The sequence below is a fragment of the Nothobranchius furzeri genome, chromosome 14 (assembly GCF_043380555.1).
Source record: "Nothobranchius furzeri strain GRZ-AD chromosome 14, NfurGRZ-RIMD1, whole genome shotgun sequence".
NCBI lineage: Eukaryota > Metazoa > Chordata > Actinopteri > Cyprinodontiformes > Nothobranchiidae > Nothobranchius > Nothobranchius furzeri.
The window spans coordinates 61244167-61268545 of record NC_091754.1 but is presented as its reverse complement, the minus strand read 5'-3'; the positions used below and the strand labels follow the sequence as shown (position 1 = coordinate 61268545).

At 47.6% G+C, this 24379-nt stretch overlaps 3 protein-coding genes across 6 annotated transcripts in view; 2 read left to right on the top strand and 1 right to left on the bottom strand.

Annotated features, from left to right (window-relative positions):
• The window catches only part of hspa12b (heat shock protein 12B), a 34747-nt gene extending 33324 nt beyond the window's left edge, over window positions 1-1423 (top strand). For all 3 annotated transcript variants that reach the window (XM_070544280.1, XM_070544281.1, XM_070544282.1), the window contains 2 exons: window positions 461-651; window positions 727-1423. In XM_070544280.1, the coding sequence (XP_070400381.1) occupies window positions 461-651; window positions 727-1191 (656 nt within the window). In that variant the 3' untranslated portion in view covers window positions 1192-1423. The remainder of the gene's footprint in view (window positions 1-460; window positions 652-726) is intronic.
• A 1054-nt stretch (window positions 1424-2477) lies between these two features.
• cct7 (chaperonin containing TCP1, subunit 7 (eta)) lies at window positions 2478-11698 on the bottom strand. The gene is made up of 12 exons (XM_015946575.3): window positions 11575-11698; window positions 10664-10747; window positions 10438-10507; window positions 10243-10349; window positions 9993-10171; window positions 9745-9916; window positions 6253-6417; window positions 5993-6181; window positions 5816-5913; window positions 5565-5697; window positions 3145-3351; window positions 2478-3048 (listed from the first exon to the last, which is right to left on the bottom strand). The coding sequence occupies exons 1-12, from the start codon at window positions 11578-11580 to the stop codon at window positions 2818-2820; spliced, it is 1641 nt and encodes a 546-aa protein (XP_015802061.1). The 5' UTR covers window positions 11581-11698; the 3' UTR covers window positions 2478-2817.
• Window positions 11699-12007: 309 nt separating this feature from the next.
• krcp (kelch repeat-containing protein) lies at window positions 12008-23895 on the top strand. Of its 2 annotated transcripts, none has more exons than XM_054747558.2 (12): window positions 12008-12186; window positions 12438-12599; window positions 12738-12819; window positions 21485-21722; window positions 21823-21909; window positions 22024-22155; window positions 22230-22417; window positions 22483-22679; window positions 22759-22853; window positions 22937-22991; window positions 23100-23197; window positions 23554-23895. In XM_054747558.2, exons 1-12 carry the CDS (start codon window positions 12125-12127, stop codon window positions 23685-23687), a joined length of 1530 nt encoding a protein of 509 aa, XP_054603533.2. In that variant the 5' UTR covers window positions 12008-12124; the 3' UTR covers window positions 23688-23895. The 2 variants fall into 2 exon arrangements, with proteins under 2 accessions (XP_054603533.2, XP_015802057.3); XM_015946571.3 differs by having other exon boundaries at window positions 23505-23895.
• Window positions 23896-24379: the final 484 nt, after the last annotated feature.

Genomic DNA, 24379 nt, shown 5'->3' with positions numbered 1-24379 from the left:
ACTGTACTGAATTTGATGGTGTAGATTTAGCTCTGAGTAATTTCCCAGAAAGCATAAAGAGCCATTTGATTCAAGTTTCTGAGACGTTTGTTTTTGACTACCAACATTAGATGAACCACATACTTTTTATTATGTCCACTAAAAATAACAGTTGTCAAACAACAATGGTCAAAAACGTGCTTGTGAACAAGGCCAAACTTGCACAAAAGAATACCAGGCGTAGGTTTTATGATTTTACTCTAGACGACGATGTTCTGATTCTTCTCCGTGTAAAACTCAGGCTGAGAATGTCTGGTTTAAATCAGCCACATTCCAGTGGCACGTTTAAGGCCAAGGGACTGATTTTCCGGCTCGAGAGGCCCCCCAAGTTCTCACTTGATTTATGGACTGAGGGACTACCAAGAGCAGCTGATGGAAAGAAGTTAGAAACCAAATCAGTGAAATTCTTCTTTTCCGACAGATGAGCTGATGGCGAAGCCCGAGGTCAGCGGTGTGCGCTTCCTATTCCTGGTCGGGGGTTTTGCCGAGTCGCCCATGCTGCAGAAAGCGATCCAGAAGGCTTTGGGAAGGACGTGTCGCATCATCATCCCTCACGATGTTGGCCTGACCATACTGAAGGGCGCAGTGCTCTTTGGGCTGGATCCCACTGTGGTGAGGGGGCAGGAACATCAGCTGGTGTCAGAGTAACGCCGTGCTACGTGATCTAACAGCCTCTCTCTGTCTCAGGTCAGAGTGAGGAGATGCCCTTTGACCTATGGGGTTGGTGTCCTGAACCGGTTCGTCGAAGGACGCCACCCTCGGGATAAACTCCTCCTCAAAGATGGCCGTGAGTGGTGCACGGACATCTTTGACCGCTTCGTCTCCGTGGACCAGTCGGTCGCTCTGGGAGAAGTTGTAAGGAGGAGTTACACACCCGCCAGGGTCGGCCAGCGGAAGATCATCATCAACATCTACTGCAGCTCAACGGATGACATCACGTACATCTCCGACCCTGGCGTCAGGAAGTGCGGGACGATGACGCTGGACTTACCAGGACCGTCGCCGACCCCTGGAGCAGCAGGTGGAGGGGGAGCAGAGAGACGAGAGATCAGGGCCACCATGCAGTTTGGAGATACAGAAATCAAAGTCACAGCCGTGGATGTCACGTCTAACCGCTCCGTAAGGGCTTCCATAGACTTCCTGTCCAACTGAACAGGAATAGAGGAGGCTGAAGAACATTTTCTGAAACTTCCATTTGAGACCTTCACAGGGTATCTGCATGTTTAAGGGAGCCAAATTTAAGACTTTTAAAGACCTTTTTAAGGCCACTTTGACCAAATTTAAACTATTTTTTTTTATTTCTTTCAAGCTATAATTTCCAGCTATAGCCTGGAACCGGTGCTAACCACGTCGCGAACGTGGGATTAGCCATCCAGTTACCATTAAACTTGCACTTCCCCATGACGCAAGCTCCCACTAGCTTAACCGGCTAACGTGCTCATCTATAAATAGCCCCCTTTCACAACCAACTGAATGTGTACGGTTCCGTTTATGCAACTATGATACACATAAAATGCTGAACACTAAGTAGAAATTCACGAAAATTTTATAGAAATAAAAATATCTTGTTTATTGGGTCTTTGGTAATTTAAGACCTTTGGAAACTGTATTTAAGGATTATTTGTCATTTTTAAGGCATTAAATTTGGAAAAGCTAATTTAAGACTTTTTAAGGCCACTTTGACCAAATTTAAGCTTTTTTTTTTATTTCTTTCAAGCTATTATTTCTAGCTATTTCCTGGAACTGGTGCTTTTTAAGGACCCGCGGATACCCTGGAAGAAAGTCTTCTGCTTTACACGAGAAGTTATCACCAGATGGAGGCTGAAACGAACCTCTTATGACCGAAAGACCTCACAGAACAAACTACCTAGAGACTCTACTCAAAGACCTTTTCCTCACATTAGATCCTGCCACGGAACCCGTTTCTGCGACGGTGGTGCGCCATCTAGCGGTGAAAGGACTACATCTAAAACTCGTTGAGAGGGTCCTGGATTACAAAGGATTGGGACATGACGTCACTGGGATTACTGTTGGTGACGCAAAAGAAAGATTTATGTAAAATTAAAGCCCTAGGACCCCCCCCCCCCCATGCTCACCAAAGGCTAATCAGTGCTAAACTGACTTTTCTTGTTGGCAATAATTAAAAATAAAACAAAAGCTTGTTTGGGGGAGGGGCTTCTTTACCTGCCAAGATGCTGCAGCTCCACGAGAGAAACCAGGTGCAGCTCTGCACCCTCATCACACTGCAGACATCAAAGGTGCTATTACGTGTTTTAGTGCAGCTCATTAAATATTCTAGGGATGCTCTGCGCCTCATCACCTCTGGTCAGGATTAACTCAACACCACCGTGCATCTTGTTTCACATGTAACGTACTTCCTGTTATTAAATAAAAGAAAGAGCCTCGTCTTTGACTCGGGACAGGAACACACCACCTCCTGAAGGATTTCAGCCGTGAGTTTATTGATAAGAATGGTCCAATAAATAGATTTGCAGCCGTTCACCGGTGAGAGGTTCGGGACTGCTCCTAATTCCGTCAGTAAACCTGCCAGATTACAGTGACTGACCAGCTCTCCTGGCCGTTGTTCTTCAGAACATCTCCGTGACCACAGAGGATGAACGTGTGAAATGCTTACGGAGACAAAGCTACGAGTGAAAAACAGAAAAAGGAAACAGTCTGGACTGATTCATGAACTTCTCTCATTTAATCCAGATTAACTCTTAACCTGCAGCTTTCCGTTTCTGGATCTGACTAGAACCGGGTTTGGTTTATGTTGCGTTAGTGGGCGTGTGGTCTCCCGCGGCCCCGCCCCCTGCCGGCGCCTCCCGGAGGCCCGTCCATGCTGCTGCGGGGGTTCTTAATCGTCTCGTCCACAGACAGGATGAGGCACGCCGCCTCCGACGCCGCCGTCAGGGCGTTGATCTTCACGATGGACGGTTCCCAGACGCAGGCGACGAAGTTATCGGCGATGTCCTCGCTGTTGATGTCCACACCGTACCAAGTACCACCCTGTGATGACAGACGAAGCAGAAAAACCGTCATTTAAACAAAACCAGCACCGCCGTGGGGTTGTGATCAACGTGACCGGGGCTTCTTCCGTCCCACCTGTGCGTGTTTAGCGCGCAGCTTGTTGAGGATGTTGGTGGCGTCAAAGCCGGCGTTGTCACACAGCTGTCGGGGGATGATCTCCAGGGCTTTGGCGTACGCTCCTATCAGCAGCTGCTGCTTCCCGGGGATGGTCCTCGAGTAATCCCTCAGGTACTTGGACAGCTCCATCTCTATGGCTCCTCCGCCCGCCACGACGGAGTCATTCTGCAAAAGAGGCGCCAGCAAGTCAGGAAACCGTGGGACCGGGTCCAACAGAAACCCGCTCGGGACTAGAGGTTGTTAAACACGATGAAGATTCTCTATTTGAGACCAGAGCTGCTTGATTATTGTGGTTAATGTTTAGCTGGGAAACACGTCTGACCACACTTTCTCACTAATTACACCACAGTTCCATAAAAACGGTCTAAAATGTTATGAATAGATTTTCAGTTCAAAACTGAAGTAAATGTCGTCTGGATGAGTTTCCTGTTGGGGCTCCCACTCAGATCACGCTGGTCTGAACTAGGGTTGTCACGGTAACCGGTGTAGCGGTAAACCCCGGTAAAAAAGTTGACAATAATAATAACCGTCTTGTTTTTAAAAAAATGTATTATCTCGGTGGATTACCGTGGCTGCGGTGTAGGCGCGGTGACCCTTACCAGCCACCGTATCATCTGCTGAAGTTGCCGGCGGCACATGCGCACTTTGTTGTTTACAACCAAAACTTTCTTGAAGCTAAAGCTGAAATAATGGCCAGAGGAGGAGACGGCAGTGCTCAGGACATTTATTATCCCTCAAAGAAGACAAAGTGGGAAGTACGGGCATCTTTTGGATATCTGAAGAATGCCGAGGGACAGTTGATAGAAGACGGCTATCCTGTTTGCAGCACGTGCAGAAAAAGTGTCTGTGAAAGGCAGCAACGCTTCAAATCTCATGACACATCTGCGTGACCATCACCCACAACTCTACAGTCAACGCAAGGCAAGCTAACGTTAGCGTTTTAGCTAAAATGCGTGATCCGAGGATTTGGGTTGAGGGAGAATGCAACGAGTCGCTATATAAAGCAGCCGCAGCGCCGCTACCTGCATATAAACCGTGTCGCGGACACCGCCATGTTGAAATGACGCTATGCATTACGGGGCTCCCAGGGGCAGATAAGAGTTGGTCTCTCTCCGAGAATAATTATGAATTTAACAACGATTACTGCCTGATGACATTTTCCCACATCTGCAAAGCTCACTGGAAGGACACAAACCGAGGACAATATTTTCCTGATGTAGGGTTTATTACTCAAGTAAGGGTAAAAAAGTATCTGAGTAGAAGGCTACTTGAGTACTGAGTATCATCTGATCTAATACTTTTAAAATGATGACATCAAACTAGGGCTGCAACAACGAATCGATAAATTCAATGAAAATCGATTACTAAAAGCGTTGGCAACGAATTGCGTCATCGATTCGTTGGCTAAGAGGTATGCTATGATGTAAACTGGTACATTATGATGTCACAATGCTGTCGTGAGCCTGAGTGTGTGTGTATTTGTTAGCGGCTCCGCCCTCTTGGTCTGCCAGGTAACAGCATTTGTTGCATTTTTCAAACATGAAGTGGGAGTGGAGTTAGACTCTGGTAGGGGTTGACTTGCTCTTTAAGCTGTTTAACTTGGACCAAGCATTTTAGGTCACAGATAGATGTAGCTTAGGGTCTCTGTCTATACACCTTATAAGACAATTTAGGTGATGGCATGTTGTTTTTCTGCTATTGAACTGTTTTCTAATAATGTTGTGTTAAATAAAGTGAAGGAAGGAGAGAAATAACGTTTCCCTAGCAGTTTTTAAAAATGTCCCTATGTAATCCGATTAATCGATTAATCGTGTCGAGACCCCATCCGATTCATCGATTATCCAAATAATCATTTGTTGCAGCCCTACATCAAACAGACAAAAAATAAGAAGTTATGGGCAAATATTGGTATTTTAAAGACTAAAGGGGAAAAATGTAAACAAATAAACAACATAATTACAAAATAACACATTTTAGGCAAAATTTAGACACAAACTGAGGACAATATTTCCTGATATACAGGGTTTATGTAGTTGTCTGAAAATGTAACGTGTTTAAAAAAATACCGGGATAATTTTGGTCACAATAACCGTGAGGTTACATTCACACACCGTGACAACTCTAGTCTGAACCCCTCGTCTCGGCCGACGGTTACCCACCTGCCTCTTCACACACAGGAGAGGCTGCAGCAGCCAATCACACGCTTTCATTTTGATCATTTCTAGAAAAATTCCAACTCCTGCCACATTTATTCCACGATCCTCCACACAGGACCCTGCAGGTAAGATTCACACGAAGGAGCTCCTGACAGCTCGAGCAGCTCTTCGGCCTCGTTCCGAGTCTTCAGAGCCGTATGAACGCGTGAAACATTAACTGACCTTGATGGCTCTGCGGACGATCATGATGGCGTCGTGCAGCGACCGCTCCGTCTCCTCTGTGAACTGCTCGGCTCCTCCCCTCAGGATGATGGTGCACGTCTGGGCCTTGGGGCAGCCCTTGAAGAAGTTGTACCTGCAGGGGAACACAACCCCTAAATGATGCCTTCACGATCAACGCTGACTTGTACCGAGCTGTAGCTCGGAGGAAAAGACGGACATGAGGCTGGGACAGAAGATCAGACGTGGCTCACCTCTCTCCTCCCACCTGCACCTCCTCAAACAGCTCACACTGTCCCAGCACGTCGTCTGTCATGGCTCCTACAGACGTCTGGATGGAGCCTCCACAGGCCTGAAGGTCACACCACACACAAGCAGTTAACACTTCCGTTCTCCACTACAAACAGCCCGTAGCTCTGCTCTAGCTGTACCATCATGGTCCTCTTCAGGTCCTCCTCCTGCACCCTACCAGCACAGAACAGGTCTCTGTCAGCGAAGTACTGCGTGGCCACGTCGCCGATGGGCAGCTTGGATAAAACCACCTTGGCTCCTGACTTGTAGATCTTCTCCAGCTTGTCGTAGAGGATGTTCCACTCCGCGTCCACGATGGCCTGGTAATCCTGCAGAGGAAGTGGTGGAGGCATCGGCTCACAGGAAACAGACAGAGGAGCTTCCTGTTGTGATGTCATACCTCCACTGATTTGACCCGGACTTCGGCGTTGTCCTTCTCAGCCTTCAGCTCCAGCTCCACGTTCAGCAGAGCAATCTTTGGGTTTTCGTAGCGTTTGGGCTGCATCTCGAACCCGGCGTAGGAGAAGGTCTTCTTGAAGGCTACACCAGTGACCAGCTGGGAATCCTGGGGCAGGGAATTTCATCCAGGATGAACAAATGGAAAAAATAAAACTAAAGAATCCAAACTTTAGCGACCAGAACGCTTCACCGTAAAAACATCCTTCATTATTTACTCAAAGCCTAGAAGTGGACACAGCCGTCGTCGTCTTCCTCCGCTTATCCGGGTCCGGGTCGCGGGGGCAGCATCCCAACTAGGGAGCTCCAGACTGTCCTCTCCCCGGCCACCTCCACCAGCTCCTCCGGCAGGACCCCAAGGCGTTCCCGGACCAGATTGGAGATGTAACCTCTCCAACGTGTCCTGGGTCGACTCGGGGACCTCCTGCCGGCAGGACATGCCCGAAACACCTCCCCAGGGAGGCGTCCAGGAGGCATCCTGACCAGATGCCCAAACCACCTCAAATGACTCCTTTCGATCCGGAGGAGCAGCGGTTCTACTCCGAGTCCCTCCCGAATGTCCGAGCTCCTCACCCTATCTCTAAGGCTGAGCCCGGCCACCCTACGGAGGAAACTCATTTCGGCCGCTTGTATCCGTGATCTCGTTCTTTCGGTCATTACCCAAAGCTCATGACCATAGGTGAGGATTGGGACGTAGATGGACCGGTAAATCGAGAGCCTGGCTTTCTGGCTCAGCTCCCTCTTCCCCACGACAGATCGGCTCAGTGTCCGCATCACTGCAGATGCCGAACCAATCCGCCTGTCGATCTCCCGATCCCTCCTACCCTCACTCGTGAACAAGACCCCGAGATACTTAAACTCCTCCACTTGAGGTAGGACCTCTCCCCCGACCCGGAGGTGGCAAGCCACCCTTTTCCGGTCGAGAACCATGGTCTCAGATTTGGAGGTGCTGATCCTCATCCCAGCCGCTTCACATTCGGCCGCGAACCTAGCCAGCAAGAGCTGAAGGTCAGAGCTGGATGAAGCTAGGAGGACCACATCATCCGCAAAAAGCAGAGACGAGATTCTCCTGCCACCAAACTCGACACACTCCACACCACGGCTGCGCCTAGAAATTCTGTCCATAAAAGTGATGAACAGAACCGGTGACAAAGGGCAGCCCTGGCGGAGTCCAACCCTCACTGGGAACAGGTCCGACTTACTACCGGCTATGCGGACCGAACTCACGCTCCTCTGGTAAAGGGACTGAATGGCCCTCAACAAAAGGCCACCCACCCCATACTCCTGGAGCGTCCCCCACAGGGTGCCCCTGGCAGTAGCGGTTTTAGGCACGGGCAGACAGGGCAGTTGCCCGGGGCGGCATTTTTTCATGACACAAAAGGGGCGCACAAGCGCGGAGTAAAAAAAAAAAAGGAAATCTGCGCCCACCGAGGTGTTCTATTATCTGTCATATTACAGTGTCTGGATTGGAAACAGCAAGTTGGCGCCCCCTGCAGTTGCAGGCGCTCCTGCTGACTGAGAACGTTCACGTGCACCGTGTGTCTATGAAGAACAGGAAGGGGAGGGGTGCGGCGGGGGAATTCACCTCTGCGTCTTTCCCAGATGAAATGAGCGTGCAGGGGCTGAATCAACTGTATTAACATGGCTAAAGTCAATCACATCTTAACGTTCTTCCATATTTCATTCATAATATCATAAACACAGGCCTATCATTCTTTCAGGTTTCTCTGAATTGTGTGAAATGGCCGAATAAAAAAAGGAAAAACAAAACGATTTTGTGGTCACCCCCCCATCAAGGTCAAATTGTTTAGTCCTGACTAAAGGAAACTTACTGAGTCAGGAGCCAAACAGAAGAGATGAACATAAAAAGGCTAAAACCACCAGGTGCCCGATTCAGGGGGAAAAAAAGAAAAAAGAGCAGAAAGATAAAGGTATGTAGCTCTCATGATGCATGTTTTCAATTTTTTGAACCAGTTAACTGGGATTTTAACGGTTAAATGCGGTCAACTAATTGCTAACAGAGCTAATAGGGCTGAAATATTTAAACGAATATTCAAATGGTTTGAAAAAAGTCCTTGAATCGTTTTTTACTGATTCAAACTAGGATTTGTTAAATGCTCACTGCAGTCTGTGGCCTGCCTGAACAACAACAAACACATGTTGATCATGTTCACATAATAATAAATGAAACCACTCTACAAGCAGAAGAAAACACCCCAGTCACCACTAACTATCCTGTTTATTTATTGCAGATGGCTGCACTGATTATTTTTTACATGATTTGTTCTGTAAAAGTTGGCATTTTTGGTAGTCTACAGTTTTTTATGTCAGTTTAAATTACAATTTCAGAGGCAATTCTAAAATATTATGGATCATGAGATCTATTGGAGATCTACCCCAACTTTTGGACTGCTCTGCCAGTCACTGTGGCTCAAGCTGAGAGGAGCTTTTCAAAACTTGATCAAGTCATACCTGAGGTCACCTATGTTTCAGGGGCGGCTCACTAACCTGGCTCTGATTAGTATCAATCACTCAGTAGGGGAGCAGATTTCATGTGATGACATTATTGATGATGTTGCATCAAGGTTAGGTTTTAATTTTAGTTTGTGTTTTCTGTTCTAAGTGCAATGCTGTAGTGATTATCTTTAGTTTGTTATGTGTGAAATATTTTTGCTATTTAGAATATTTATTATCTATTATGTTCATATATTCTTAATATTTAGTTATTGTTTGTTTTTGTATATTTGATTCTATATATTTTGATACAGTATATAATGTATAGTGCTTTACATTCTGACAACTTCATAGTAATTAATGTAAATATGTGCAACTTAGAAAAATGAATGTTCAATAGTCGTTCTAATAAAACATGCCTGTTTGTAGAAAACATGCGTGTGTTCATGCAGGTGGGGTGGTGTGGTGGTGGTGGTGGTGGTGGGGGGGGGGGGGGGGGGGGGTTGGGGGGGGCGCTCAAAGGGGGCCTCGCCCGGGGAGTAATTCGATGTAGAACCGCCACTGGCCCCTGGGGACACGGTCATAAGCCTTCTCCAAATCCACTAAACACACGTGGATTGGTTGGGCAAACTCCCATGCCCCCTCCATCACCCTTGCAAGGGTATCGAGCTGGTCCACAGTTCCACGGCCAGAACCAAAACCACATTGCTCCTCCTCAATCTCAGACACAGCCGTCTTCACCTTCCCATTAATAAAAACCCAGTGGTGACTGGAACGCGACGGTGCAAACATTTAACGGAGACAGACAGGTGAAGATCAGATGCTCTTCTGAAGAAAATAAAGCCTGCTTCCTTTAGCTTCATAGCTGTGGAACGTTTGGGTGAAGGTTGGGACGTCTACACCTGTCCACAGGTGATCTGGTCCACTCATGAGTAAACTCCTCCTCCTGACTTTCACGTGAAACTGAACAGCAAACACCAACCTCCAGGCCTCCTCCCTGGACCTTCTTGATGCCGATCATCTTCAGAGACATCAGCTCGTCCAGAGACATGACGGCATCCACCACCATTCTGGAGAAGAACCCCTTCTGACCGGCGATCAGCTTGGAGTTCAGGGCGGTGGCGGCGCATTTCTCCAACAGCTGCCTCTGCTCTCTGAGAAGAAACGTGACATTTAGGATCGAACCTCATACCATGGACGGACACCTCGCCACCAGAGGACAGCACTCACTGCTTGTCATCTTTCTTCACGGAGACGGCGATTTCCTTGATCTTGCTGACGGCGAGGTTGGTGGCGGTGCGGAAAGCTCTGATGATGGTCTGAGGGTGGAGACCCTCCTCCACGTACGGCTTCAGCTGCTTCAGGAACTCGGCGGACAGGAGAGTGACGGATGTGGTGCCGTCCCCAACCTGAGAGGAAAAAACACGAGTCAGTCCGAGACGATGAGAATTTAGACATCGCTGACGAACACAAATCTCACCTCAGCATCCTGGGAGCGAGCGATGTCCACCAGCGTCTTGGCTGCAGGATGAACCACATCCAGGAGCTTCAGGATGGTGGCGCCGTCGTTGGAAATTGTTGCCTTACCTAAAAAAAATACAAACATTAATCAGCTCGGTCGACTAAAACGCTGAAATCTAAACATGTTTCTCATTTTTATCTGACGTCTTCACACCTCTGCTGTCCACCATGAGTTTATCCATGCCCCTGGGCCCCAGAGTGGTCCGGACAGCCTCAGCGATCACCTGCAGCAGAAAACAGAACCCTACATTTAGAGACTGAAGCATAGTTCAGGGTCAGAGACATCTACAGTACAGATGACTTTAGTTTTGAGGGAGAAGAGACCGCAACAAAACCTCAGTTCACCCAAATGTGGAAAAAGAAGAGCAACTTCCTCTGACCTGACAGGCATTGATGTTGCTGATGAGCTGGGGAATGCCCTGAGACGTGTCTGTCCCCTCCTTCAGCAGGATAACCGGTGTGGGCTGCGGGACGAAGCCAAAAACATTAAACCAGATCAACTAGAAAGGCATCCATCTCCATGATCACTCGCGTCCTGGTGCTGCCTGGACAGATCTATCTTATAAAAAGTGAGTCTTGTTTACGTTCAGGTATAAAGATTAAATTTCATCTGTGAGGGTTTAATTTGGCGGGTTTCTTTTTAGTGGTGCTGATCATGTTTGCAGTCACATCAGAGCATAAATAAAAATTCAATATCAGATATAATTTCATGTCAACACCAGAGAGACATCAAATCCACAATAACCAGCATTTAACCAAATAAGGGAACAAACGGATGCTGCTTAAGCTAACGTGATGGTTTAATACCATCAAGCATGCAGCAAAACCTGGACAACAGCTGTCACTGTTGATTTAATTAAAACGACCAAAATGAGCAGCTACATCTTAACAAGAGATGGCTTTGGTTCAATCATATGTTGGTAAGCTAACATGAACTAATATGCGTCCATTTATACTCAAATAAATGCGTAATGCGTCCATTTATACTCAAATAAATGCGTAGCACTTAAAAAATATGCAACTATCTTTGTCTAATTATACGTTAAACTATAAACCTGACATCGCCCTTAGCATCCGTCATAAACGCCCATTGATTACAAAGATGCTAGCAGTGAATGGCTAACAATAACAGCTTCTTTCAGATTATTTCTACGCAATAACACCTTTTAAACACGGCTAACAGTGTGCATTATCAGATAAAACATTCCTGATGTTCATCGTGTCTGATAAACTAAAGGATGGGCACGGATTATAAGATGATTCCGCGGCTACAAAGCTAAAGCACACTCACCATCATCTTCGCAGTTCTTTCGAGAAGCTATTCCACCGGTTTCCCAACCCATAATGCTTTTCGATGGAGTGCATTCAAGAGCACACGACGACTCGGATTCCCGTTTAACTCTTCCTCCGAAGTAAAGTTGCCTGTAATTTTTTTGCTATAAATACATATTAAAATACATTTAATTCATTAATAATTTTCAGATATTCTTCCGTATTTCTGGGTCATCAAAACGGACTTAATTAAAATGTCATTCGCCGAGTCAAAATCTTAACATTTCATACAGTCTTTGAATGTAGCTTTTACGTCTGTCAGTGAAGTCTGGAGAGCGCTTGATTTGCAAAGAACAATGTGCAGCATGGGCGGGGCATTCACTTTAACCCTACTTGCAAATTTCATGGGAGACGCCAATTATTAAAACGCGCGCCTATAATGTCTTACCCAGAATTCGCGCGTCGTTTAGAAACCGTACACCTATTGGTGGCGGGAGAAGCTGTTTTATGTTATTAGTTGTGTTTAAATTACAACTAATTAGAAAAAACATAAAAAGAAAGCTTTAAGAATGGAAGAGTTTGGAGTTTATGCAGTTTTTGGAGTAAACGGTCCGCCTCAAAGGCTGCTGAGGTAGGAAACATACTGTTATCGTAACATTAGAGTCTGTTACTGTTTCTCATGCATTTACCCCATTTAGGAACAGTGTACAATGAAACATTCTGGTAAAATACTCAGTTGATTCATTTGTGTGTGTGTGTGTGTGTGTGTGTGTGTGTGTGTGTGTGTGTGTGTGTGTGTGTGTGTGTGTGTGTGTGTGTGTGTGTGTGTGTGTGTGTGTGTGTGTGTGTGTGTGTGTGTGTGTGTGTCCTTTTTCATGTCAGTGCGGACGGGTCGTGCAGAGTTTCTGTTGCAGTTCCTCCATCCGTCCAGCTGGTGGTGGTGTTCAGCTGCGGACCGTGGGGGGAGAGGATCTGCGTGAACGCGGAGCTCAGTGATGCTGATCGGTTCCCCATCACTATAGGAAAACTCACTCCTTATAACAGGTAGCCTCATGCTGGACAGGCACGTGGCCTCGATCCACCCCCCCGTGGAGCAGCAGTGGTTTATTTTGTTGTTGCAGGAGTCATTTGGATGGGAATGTTTACATAAACGGATAAAACGCCTTTTAATCTGACCTCCAGATGCCTGTCCTGGGAGCAGTGGGAAGAGGAGACATGGACAGACTGTGTCACACTGAATCTCACTCTGGAGGGAGGAAACACGGTAACGGGAACACACTAACACTCTTTATGGGTGCTCTGCTCTAAACTTCATCACTGGTTGAATGCAACTGATTATTTTAGATGGAGAGATATTTATCTGTGCCCCACACAAGCTGGTTCCCAAAGTCAGAGGCTCTCTCGGTCAGCTTGCTGCTCTTGGTGTGACCTTTGACCCGGCCCTCACCCTGGATTCTCATGTAACATTTTTATCTATATAAAAGATCGTTTTTCTTCCTTTCACTCAAAGTCAGAGCCGGAGCCGATCCTGGCTGTGAAGGAATACACACCAAAGGCAACGTGATTAGGAATCTCTCATTTAATTAATCGATGTATCTAAATGTGCATGAGTGGTGGGGGTAGGGATGTATTTAATGACTCAGAATTAACCTACTTCCTGTTTGTTAACTGTAGGGTGCGCTATTTCTTGTTATTACCCTTTGTAATCAGCCCGGGTGTTGCACTTCCTCATTAGTTCCACCTCTTGGTGTTCCTCTTAATTACCATCATAGAAACTGATCAGGTCAGGATTGTTTTTGTCTGCATCAACATGCATCGATAAGTGATGCAAAGCTTCCTTTTTTTTTTTTTACTTTAACTGCTACGAGCAGGGACGGCCACTCATCCTCCCGCTTTCTGGCTAATTCCCTGCATTTGTGACTCAACACAGCAGCGGAACGCTCCCTCTGAGTTTTGTGGATTTTGGGGAAACTCAAGAAGCCTTTCTGTGATGCAGAGATGATGAAACGGCTGAATTGGAGATGGAAAGCACGTTCGAAGGCAATCAAAAAGAGGAAATGACAGCCTAAGCAAATCTCTCTCTCAGACTCAATACTGGCTGGTCTGACTCTTTGGGATGGAATAATAAACGCAGAAGGCATTTCCTTAGCTCTGGGTGAATTTATTACAAGGGTTTTATCATTAGTTTTACTTAAAGGGACTTTAAGGAGTTTTGATTGTTTATGCTCGCGATCGCCCCCTCAGGCCAAAAGCGTAACGGCAGCTTCAATAGTAGGCTCGTGCACGAGGCGCGCATGCTGTACGTGCACACTCCTTAACGAAAATAACAGCTGAGACAGTCCTGTGTGTGTGTGTGTGTGTGTGTGTGTGTGTGTGTGTGTGTGTGTGTGTGTGTGTGTGTGTGTGTGTGTGTGTGTGTGGCCCAGAGGATAGGAGAATGCGCTAATTAATTAAATAATGTGATTCTGTAGCTTTCTCTTCAGCACAGCCGACAAAGGTTTATGATGGGTCAGTCCTCCTGCATGCTCAGATCATTCCCTTCCCTTGCTTGAAAAATTGTTCCAAAATGAAAGTTGAACCCACATCTTTTTTATCTGTGAATTCAACGCCGTTCGGCGAGTCTCAAATAAAAATTTGGGCATCTTACTGTAAAAAAATATACCATTAATGTAAAAAAGAAACTCTAAATGAACTATGTTCGCATCCAGATTCGAACCCAGGTCTTCTGCATGGCAGTCCGACGTTTTACTAGGTGAGCTAAAGCACCAATGACGTCTTTTGTATCTGTAACATTTATATCCTTGATGACAGCTGAAACGTCAAACCAAAGAACGGTTCAGAGTGAAAATGGCTATTTTGTTGCTAATTAGCAGGAAATATCTAGAAGAAAGTTCTACAGAAAGTAGCTAAGGGTCCTCAGAAATGTAGCTAGCTTTGTCACTAGGCGTTAGGAACAGCGACAAAGTGGCACTGCCTCTCTCTCTGCTGCTAAAGCTACGGATAGCAAATGCTACGGGCGATGCCTGAGCGTGAACGCGCATGAAGCAGCCTGCTCGACCCGAGCATCTCTCTTTTTCTGTGATTTTACAGAAAAACAGGCAATCACAGTAAAAATGCCAGGGCTCATTCTACAGGACCAGGGCATTGCAGGAGAACGTATGAAGAAGACATTTATTATTTCTATACATGTTTTGGCCGTCAAACTTCCATAATGCCCCTTTAAGTATTCATTTGAATCTAGTTCTAAATGGAAATTGCTTGTTGCTGTTTTGACTGAAGGAGGCGATTTGTGTTTAAGCAAATTTTATTAAACCACGTTGATTCACAGAACCGTCACCTTATCGTGGTGGAGGAGTTTGAGTGCCCTAATGATCCTAGGAGCTATGTTGTCTGGGGCACTTAGTGCCCCTGGTAGGGTCTCCCATGACAAATTGGTCTTAGGTGAAGGGTGAGACAAAGAAGGGTTCGAAGGATCTTTCATGGCGGTTAAAACGAAGAGTCGGAGTACCCGGCCCGGAGGGTTACCGGGGTCCCACCCTGGAGCCAGGCCTGGGGTTGGGGCCCGTGAGCGAGCGCCTGGTGGCCGGGCTTTCGCCCATGGGGCCCGGCCGGGCCCAGCCCGAACCGGATACATGGGCTCGTCCAACTGTGGACCCACCACCCGCAGGAGGAACATGAAGGGTCCGGTGCAATGCGAATCGGGTGGCAGACCAAGGCGGGAGCCTTGGCGGTCCAATCCCCGGACAAGAAAACTAGTTTTTGGGACATGGAACGTCACCTCACTGGCGGGGAAGGAGCCGGAGCTTGTGGCAGAGGTTGAGCGGTACCGGCTAGATATAGTCGGACTCACCTCGACACATTGCATTGGCTCTGGAACACGAGACCTGGAGAGGGGTTGGACACTCTACTTTGCTGGAGTTGCTCCGGGTGAGAGGCGGAGGGCTGGGGTTGGCTTTTTGTTAGCCCCGAGACTCTCTGCCTGTGTGTTGGGGTTTACCCCGGGGGACAAGAGGGTAGCTTCCTTGCGCCTTCGGGTCGGGGAACGGGTCCTGACTGTTGTTTGTGCTTATGGGCCAAATATCAGTTCAGAGTACCCACCCTTTTTGGAGTCCCTGGGACGAGTGCTAGATAGTGCTCCATCAGGGGACTCCATTGTCCTGCTGGGGGACTTCAATGCTCACGTGGGCAATGACAGCTTGACCTGGAGGGGTGTGATTGGGAGGAACGGCCCACCTAATCTGAACTCGAGCGGTGTTTTGTTATTGGACTTCTGTGCAAGCCGCAGTTTGGCCATAACGAACACCATGTTCGAACATAAGGATGCCCACCGGTACACTTGGTACCAGGGCAGCCTAGGTCATAGGTCGATGATAGGTTTTGTAGTCGTATCATCTGACCTGCGGCCGTATGTTTTGGACACCCGAGTGAAGAGAGGGGCGGAGCTGTCAACTGATCACCACCTGGTGGTGAGTTGGATCAGATGGCAAGGGAACATGCCGCGTAGACCTGGCAGACCCAAACGCATAGTGAGGGTCTGCTGGGAACGCCTGGCAGAAGAACCTGTCAAGACGGTCTTCAACTCCCACCTCCGGCAGAGCTTTGACCACGTCCCGAGAGCAGTGGGGGACATTGAGTCCGAGTGGGCCTTGTTCCACTCTGCGATTGTCGAGGCGGCTGTTGCTAGCTGTGGTCGTAAGGTGGCCGGTGCCAGTCGTGGTGGCAACCCCCGTACCCGCTGGTGGACACCAGAGGTTCGGGGAGCCGTCAGGCTGAAGAAGGAGGCCTACAGGGCGTGGCTGGTCTGTGGGTCTCCGGAGGCAGCAGACAGGTACCGGATAGCCAAGCGGGGTGCAGCAGTGGCAGTTGCCGAGGCAAAATCTCGGGCGTGGGAGGAGTTTGGTGAGGCCATGGAGAAAGACTATCGATCGGCTCCAAAGAGGTTCTGGCAAACTGTCCGGCGCCTCAGGAGAGGAAGGCAGCAACTCGCTCACACTGTTTACAGTGGGGATGGGGAGCTGCTGACGTCAACTGAGGCTATAGTCGGACGGTGGAAGGAATACTTTGAGGAGCTCCTCAATCCCACCAATGCGCATTCCGAGGAGGAACCAGAGCTGGGAGGCCTGGGGATGGACTGTCCGATCTCGGGGGCAGAAGTTGCTGAGGTAGTCAAACAACTACACAGCGGCGGAGCCCCGGGGGCGGATGAGGTTCGTCCTGGGTATCTCAAGGCTATGGATGTTGTAGGGCTGTCATGGTTGACACGTCTCTACAACATTGCGTGGTCATCGGGGGCAGTTCCTAGGGAGTGGCAGACCGGGGTGGTGGTCCCCATCTTTAAGAAGGGTGACCTGAGGGTGTGTTCCAACTATAGGGGGATCACACTCCTCAGCCTCCCTGGAAAGGTCTACGCCAAGGTACTGGAGAGGAGGGTCCGATCGATAGTTGAATCTCAGATAGAGGAGGAGCAATGTGGTTTTCGTCCTGGCCGTGGAACTGTGGACCAGCTCTATACCCTTGCAAGGGTGATGGAGGGGGCATGGGAGTTTGCCCAACCAATCCACATGTGCTTTGTGGATTTGGAGAAGGCTTATGACCGTGTCCCCAGGGGCACCCTGTGGGGGACGCTCCAGGAGTATGGGGTGGGTGGCTTTCTGTTAAGGGCCATTCAGTCCCTTTACCAGAGTAAGTCGGACCTGTTCCCAGTGAGGGTTGGACTCCGCCAGGGCTGCCCTTTGTCACCGGTTCTGTTCATCACTTTTATGGACAGAATTTCTAGACGCAGCCGTGGTGTGGAGTGTGTCGAGTTTGGTGGCAGGAGAATCTCGTCTCTGCTTTTTGCGGATGATGTGGTCCTCCTAGCTTCATCCAGCTCTGACCTTCAGCTCTTGCTGGGTAGGTTCGCGGCCGAATGTGAAGCGGCTGGGATGAGGATCAGCACCTCCAAATCTGAGACCATGGTTCTCGACCGGAAAAGGGTGGCTTGCCACCTCCGGGTCGGGGGAGAGGTCCTACCTCAAGTGGAGGAGTTTAAGTATCTCGGGGTCTTGTTCACGAGTGAGGGTAGGAGGGATCGGGAGATCGACAGGCGGATTGGTTCGGCGTCTGCAGTGATGCGGACGCTGAGCCGATCTGTCGTGGGGAAGAGGGAGCTGAGCCAGAAAGCCAGGCTCTCGATTTACCGGTCGATCTACGTCCCAATCCTCACCTATGGTCATGAGCTTTGGGTAATGACCGAAAGAACGAGATCGCGGATACAAGCGGCCGAAATGAGTTTCCTCCGTAGGGTGGCCGGGCTCAGCCTTAGAGATAGGGTGAGGAGCTCGGACATTCGGGAGGGACTCGGAGTAGAACCGCTGCTCCTCCGGATCGAAAGGAGCCAGTTGAGGTGGTTTGGGCATCTGGTCAGGATGCCTCCTGGACGCCTCCCCGGGGAGGTGTTTCGGGCATGTCCTGCCGGCAGAAGGCCCCCGGGTCGACCCAGGACACGTTGGAGAAGTTACATCTCCAATCTGGTCCGGGAACGCCTTGGGGTCCTGCCGGAGGAGCTGGTGGACAAGGCCGGGGAGAGGACGGCCTGGAGCTCCCTAGTTGGGATGCTGCCCCCGCGACCCGGACCCGGATAAGCGGAGGAAGACGACGACGACGACGATTCACAGATAGAAATTAAAACATTTGAATGTGGCTCTTTGAGACTTGTGTTTGAGGAGCTCTGATGTAAATAATGTCGTAGAGGTAGAAACAGGATGTTTTATCAGACTTCCCCAGACCAGGTGTGTACAGTAAGAGCTTCCTGGGGAGCCTGTCTAGAGATGGGTACCGAATTCGGTACTTTTTAAGGCACCGACCGAATTCTATAGTACCGACTGAGTACCGATTCATGTCATATGAAACGGTGCCTCGTTTCGGTACTTGTGCCACGCGCAAGAGCGTAACGTCGTCAGTCACTGTGGGCGAGCTGTAAACAAAGAGAGGAAGCGCTCTGAAGTTTGGGCCCACTTCACTAAATGCGATGGGCTGTTGGGTGATGATGAAACCAGCGATAAAGATCTGAGGAGGAGGCATCTGAATCTGCTCCAGCAGCTAAATAAACTTTTTAAGATAACGTTAGCTTGATAGCTTAGTTTTTGTTTACATCGCTAATGGTGCGTTCACTTTCTCCTCGGAAATTCCATCTTCCGAGTAGGAAAAATAAACAGTTTGAAAATGAACGGCATAAAGAATGACGATACACAGTAAATTTAGTTCACAGCAAAGATGTTTGCTTCAGTGTAATTTGTAGTTTATAAAACTACAAGGACCACCATCACACAGTTTGTCCAGAGGAGAGAGGAGAGGAACAGGAGTACATGGAGCTGGGTTTAGTTTGTGGAACGCCACAATATTATAATACAAACTGTTGTACGGTGTCAACGTTTGCTTTAGTTTCATTTGTAGTTTATAATACATGTTCTCCTCATCAGAGTTATTCCAGAGGGATTAGAAGAGGATTAGGAGTACATGGAGCTGGGCTTGTTTTTGCATCATTTAGAAACCGTTGTTGTTAAAGGTTTTCATAACGAAGAATTTTATACAACACTACGATGAAAAGATACAAACTGTTGTATGTTATTATCATGATATTTATCAAATATGGTTATATATTGGAAAAATAATATATGTGTAATTAAAAAAGTGATTTAAATAATTATTAAACACTCAAAAGCATCAAAAATTGGTACCGCTAAGTACCGGTATCGATTCCTAGGTACCGGGAACTGGCACAGTATCGATTCAAATGTCAAAGGTACCCATCCCTACCTGTCACCCTTTCAGGGGAGCCGGGCTCCCCTTAGCTCCCCTGTAATTAGGGGGAGCTAACGATACGATATCAGCACAAATCATACATACTTTTAACTATGTTGTAGTGTGGAATGTATGAAAGACTTGATCAAGTGATGTTACTCAATCGGAGATTAAGAGTCAATAACGGTAAGTATGAAAAAAATGAACTTTTTTTTTTTAACCATTGGTTGCAAAAATGTGAACCTTAACGGAATGCTAACATCGGAGATTTTTGATGCCATCCTATATAATCCGATACCGTGTTTTTCGGCCGATATCAAATTACTTCCGATATATTGGAACGGGACATCCCTACCCGTAATTTAAACCCTACATTTAGACAAAAACAAGACCACACTGATTTTGCATTATACACCAACACATTCTCACACCCAAAGCGTCAAAATATGACTCGTGTGACCAAGCGTCAATATATGACGATTCGGGATGCCCCAGCGCGTCTGGAGACGACGATCAGGGACACGCTGATGACGCACCGTCCCAGAGCGTCGGTATCCGACGCCGGTGGTGAGACGGACATTAGAACGACTTGTGAACTACTTAACCTTCCCCTCACCCCAATCCTGACCTTAAGGTCACAGTTTATGGACCTTAAGGTTAGGATTTGGGGTGGGGGGAAGGTTAAATAGTCGAATAATGTCCGTGTGACCGCGGGCGTCAAATACTGATGCCAGCGGAGCCACGTGTCCCAGTGTGTTCCCGATTGTCATCTCCTGATGCGCTGGGGCATCCCGAATCGTCATATATTGACGCTTGGTCACACGCGTCCTATTTTGACGCTTTGGGTGTGAGAATGTGTTGCATACGTTGGTGCCTTGGAGAACATTTGTTAGCAGCAGGGATGCTGTTATCGGGCTGACTACTTCCCTGGAAGATCCCCTGCCATTGGTTTTCCCGGTCTTCAGGGTGTTTACTTCATTTTAAACTCGTCTAAATGTCTCCATTAGGCTTTCTTAAAAGCTTACATGTTAGGGTTGTGTTCATTCAAGCATGCTAGCATGCATTTATTTATATTAAATATGTGAAACATAATGCCTAAATAGAGTTATATAACTTCTAAAGCCATCCATCATAGCCTGAGGTTTGCTTTGAAGGTGGAAGCATCGGGGAATGCCTCCCATTTTTAGTGCTAAATGGGTTTTGGTTGTTCTGTTCTGTTTGGTGCGACAACATTTCAGCCTGATTCACTTGCAGGTCCTTAAAAAGACTTAAAAAGTCTTAAATTAGCTTTTCCAAATTTAAGGCCTTAAAAATCCTTAAAAATGACAAATAATCCTTAAATACAGTTTCCAGAGGTCCTACATTACCAAAGACCCAATAAACAAGAAGGAACAAGCATTCATCTTGTAACCCTCAGTAGAACTTCTCCAGAACTCTGCACTACACCTCTCTCTCTCTCTCTCTCTCTCTCTCTCTCTCTCTCTCTCTATCTATCTATCTATCTATCTATCTATCTATCTATCTATCTATCTATATATCTATATATATATATATATATATATATATATATATATATATATATATATATTGGTAATCTGCTGCCACCTAGTGTTCATTTTAGTACACAACATTTACAATGCTCCATCTCCATTCACACTTCATCAAGAACACATACTAATATATACACATCCCAATAAATCCCACAATAGTTACCTTCGTAATAAAAACAAATGCTTGTTTATACAGGAATATACTCATTAAAGTGTGGACGCGTCATCTGTGCCTCACTAACGTTATTTTTAATAAAACAAAATTGCTTGGGGTCAAATTGTCTTGAGCGATTAAAATGTGATTAATCAAGATTAATTAATTACAAAGCCTCTGATTAATTAGATACATTTTAATCGAGTCTCATCCTCACAAACAACATAATTAAATCACAAAATCTCACGTTGTTTACTGTACATAAATGAAAAGCAAGCAGGAAGAAGGAACCAGGAAGAAGCCCACCCCTTTCTCAATAAAAACGAAATATGTTTCTTACATCCTTTCTGTGTTTTTGTTAATTTTAGGCCATGTTTTAAATATTCTTATATAGATGTTGGAGTCCAAACACAAGTTTTTTTTATCTCGCTGTTGTCCATCAGGACTCTGTGGTGCCCCTCGCAGCCCGAGAGCTCCACGGCAAGAGGAAGAGAGAGCGATCAGCAGATCAGGAGGTGGACGGTGGTCTAAATAAGGTGACCAAGGCGGGACAAGAAGAGAACGTGTGTCCTAATGCCAGTAAGGAGAAGCCCACGCCTGTACGAAAGGTCAGAGGTCAAAGCAGAATCAGCCAGAAGCTGTTTGCTAGTGGAGCGGATTCCTCAGAGGTGAAAGCAGCAGGTGAGGAAGATGTTTTCTTCTTCGTGAACGCTGTGGAGTTGGACCAGGAGCTTCGTTCATCCTGTTGCTGTAGGATCAGCTTCTCTCTCGTGTTTCACAGGTCATGAAGCAGGAGGGGAGGGGACGGCTCCTCCCCAGACTGCATCCAGGATGAAGAGTCGGCAGACCAAGACTCCCACTCAGACCAGTGAGTTTCCACACATTTATTCACTGGTTCCAGTATCTGTGTGGGCAAAAGCACCAAATGAGATGGGCGTGGTTTATTTTGAATGAGAAGTTTGGTTACTTTTTGCACCCGCAGCTTCTCTGATCATCCCATCGGGACGCTGGGGACAAACCTTATGTCCCATTGACTCTCAGACGGCCATTTTAATTGGAGGTCAGGGAGCCCGGATGCAGTTCTGCAAAGATCCCATGTGGAAGCTCTGCACAGGTCAGTGGACCAGAGGCTGCTTTTAGAAACGTCCAGGTATTATATCAGGTTTTACTTTGTCCTGCGTCCATTAGAGGACATGTCCTGGGTGGCTACAGAGACGCTGGCTGAGGGTCCCACCCCCGAAGCCCGGATCGGACACACTGCCATATTCGACCCCCACTCCAAACGCATCTTTGTCTTTGGAGGCTCAAAGAACAAGAAGTGGTTCAACGACGTCCACATCCTGGACACGCAGAGCTGGAGGTGGAGCATGGTGGAGGTGTGTAGACCCATTTCTGTCCCCGCCCCATCTGGTCCCCTTATGAATGTCCCACTGTCCTCCAGGCTCAGGGAAAGGTGCCCCCCCTGGCCTACCACAGCTGCAGCATGTTCCGCGGGGAGCTGTTTGTTCTGGGTGGGGTGTTTCCGCGCCCCAACCCGGAGCCCGACGGCTGCAGCGACTCCTTGTACATCTTTGATCCTCAGATCTCCATCTGGTACCAGCCCATCGTCACGGGAGACAAGCCGTCTCCCCGATCAGGGTACCGCGGCTCCTTCCAAGTCTTGTTTCTGCAGTTTAAGCTGAAGTCTTCATCTGCTGCTGTTGTTTGTCCCTTCCAGCCACTCGGCCTGCGTGATTCAGCAGAGGTACATCTACGTGTTCGGGGGGTGGGACACGCCCGTCTGCTACAACGACATGTACATGTTGGACCTCGGTGAGCAGATAAAACGCTCGTCGCTGATCTCAGAGATCAGAGACGCGTGTCATTAAACCACACCCTGCTTTTGGTTTTCTAAGGGTTGATGGAGTTCTCTGTTGTCCAAACATCTGGAAAAGCTCCGTCTGCTCGAAGGTGCCCTTACACAAAACTACACTCACTAACCAGGTCTAATTATCTACCTGAAGCCGTTTTAAAAAGTGTGTGTGTGTGTGTGTGTGTGTGTGTGTGTGTGTGTTGCAGTTGGCATGGCAGCGCCGTGCTCTCAGACACCAAGTTCATGATCCACGGTGGTTACAACGGAAACAGCGCCCTCTCTGACGCCTTCGTGTTTGACACAGGTGAGAGCCCCGGGGGGGGGGGGTTCCAGTGTGTGAGAGCCTGTGGGGGAGTCCAGTGTGTGTCTACCTGTGTGTGACACGTGTTTACTGACCTACAGACGCCACCTGGGATGTCCTGATCTAAGGATGTGATCCGGGTCTAAAGTGTTGGGAGACTCTCAGCTCCCGATCTCTAATGTTAACCTACTTTCTCTGGTTTTGTGTCTGCTGTGATCAGAGGATCTGGTTTGAGGATCCATTCAGATTCAAATGTAGTAATGAAACAGAGCCCTGAACATAAATGCTGAATTTCGTGTGGATGTTTCAGAGACGAACAGCTGGACTGAGCTGACGCTGCCACAACTCTCCGTTCCCAGGGCGGGACACTCCATCATCACCATGGAAACACCATCGCACCATCTTCCCTCCAAAGAGGATGCAGGCGTCGTCAAAAAGACTCTACTGGTGTTCGGAGGCGGAGACAACGAGGGACGGTTTTACTCTGACCTGACAACCGTTGCCGTGGAGACTCTGCTGGATGCTCTTTAGGGAGTCCGTTGGTAGAGAAGCTGTCTAACTACATCTGCTACGTGTTCTCTTTGTTTTATGTTCTGTTGGTTTGTCTGGTTGAATAAAGTTTGTCTGTTTCCTCTTTGTTGTAAAAAGACTTTCACGTGGGGATGACTCTGACTGCTTAGCTGTCCTAAAGCGACTCTAACCTCCTCCTTAAACTCTGACCCAGAAACACGCTTCATAATCTTCGGCTGGGGTGGTTTTTATTTGTACTGAACAGCTTTAAGGGACAGACATTTGCTTTTATGAAATAACTCCTAGTGAATCTGACTTTGTGTGTTTTAATCCTAAAACAATTGAAAAAAAACTTTAATTTCACTTTAAAATGTACAAAAATATTAAACTGGTAAAGTTTAGATCTTGTATTTAGTCTTTTGTTGTTGTTTTGTTTGTTATATAAATAAGTCAATACGCAGGGTGATGGAGGGGGCATGGGAGTTTGCCCAACCAATCCACGTGTGTTTTGTGGATTTGGAGAAGGCTTATGACCGAGTACCCAGGGGCACCCTGTGGGGGACGCTCCAGGAGTATGGGGTGGGTGGCCTTTTGTTGAGGGCCATTCAGTCCTTTTCCAGAGGAGCGTGAGTTTGGTCCGCATAGCCGGTAGTAAGTCGGACCTGTTCCCGGTGA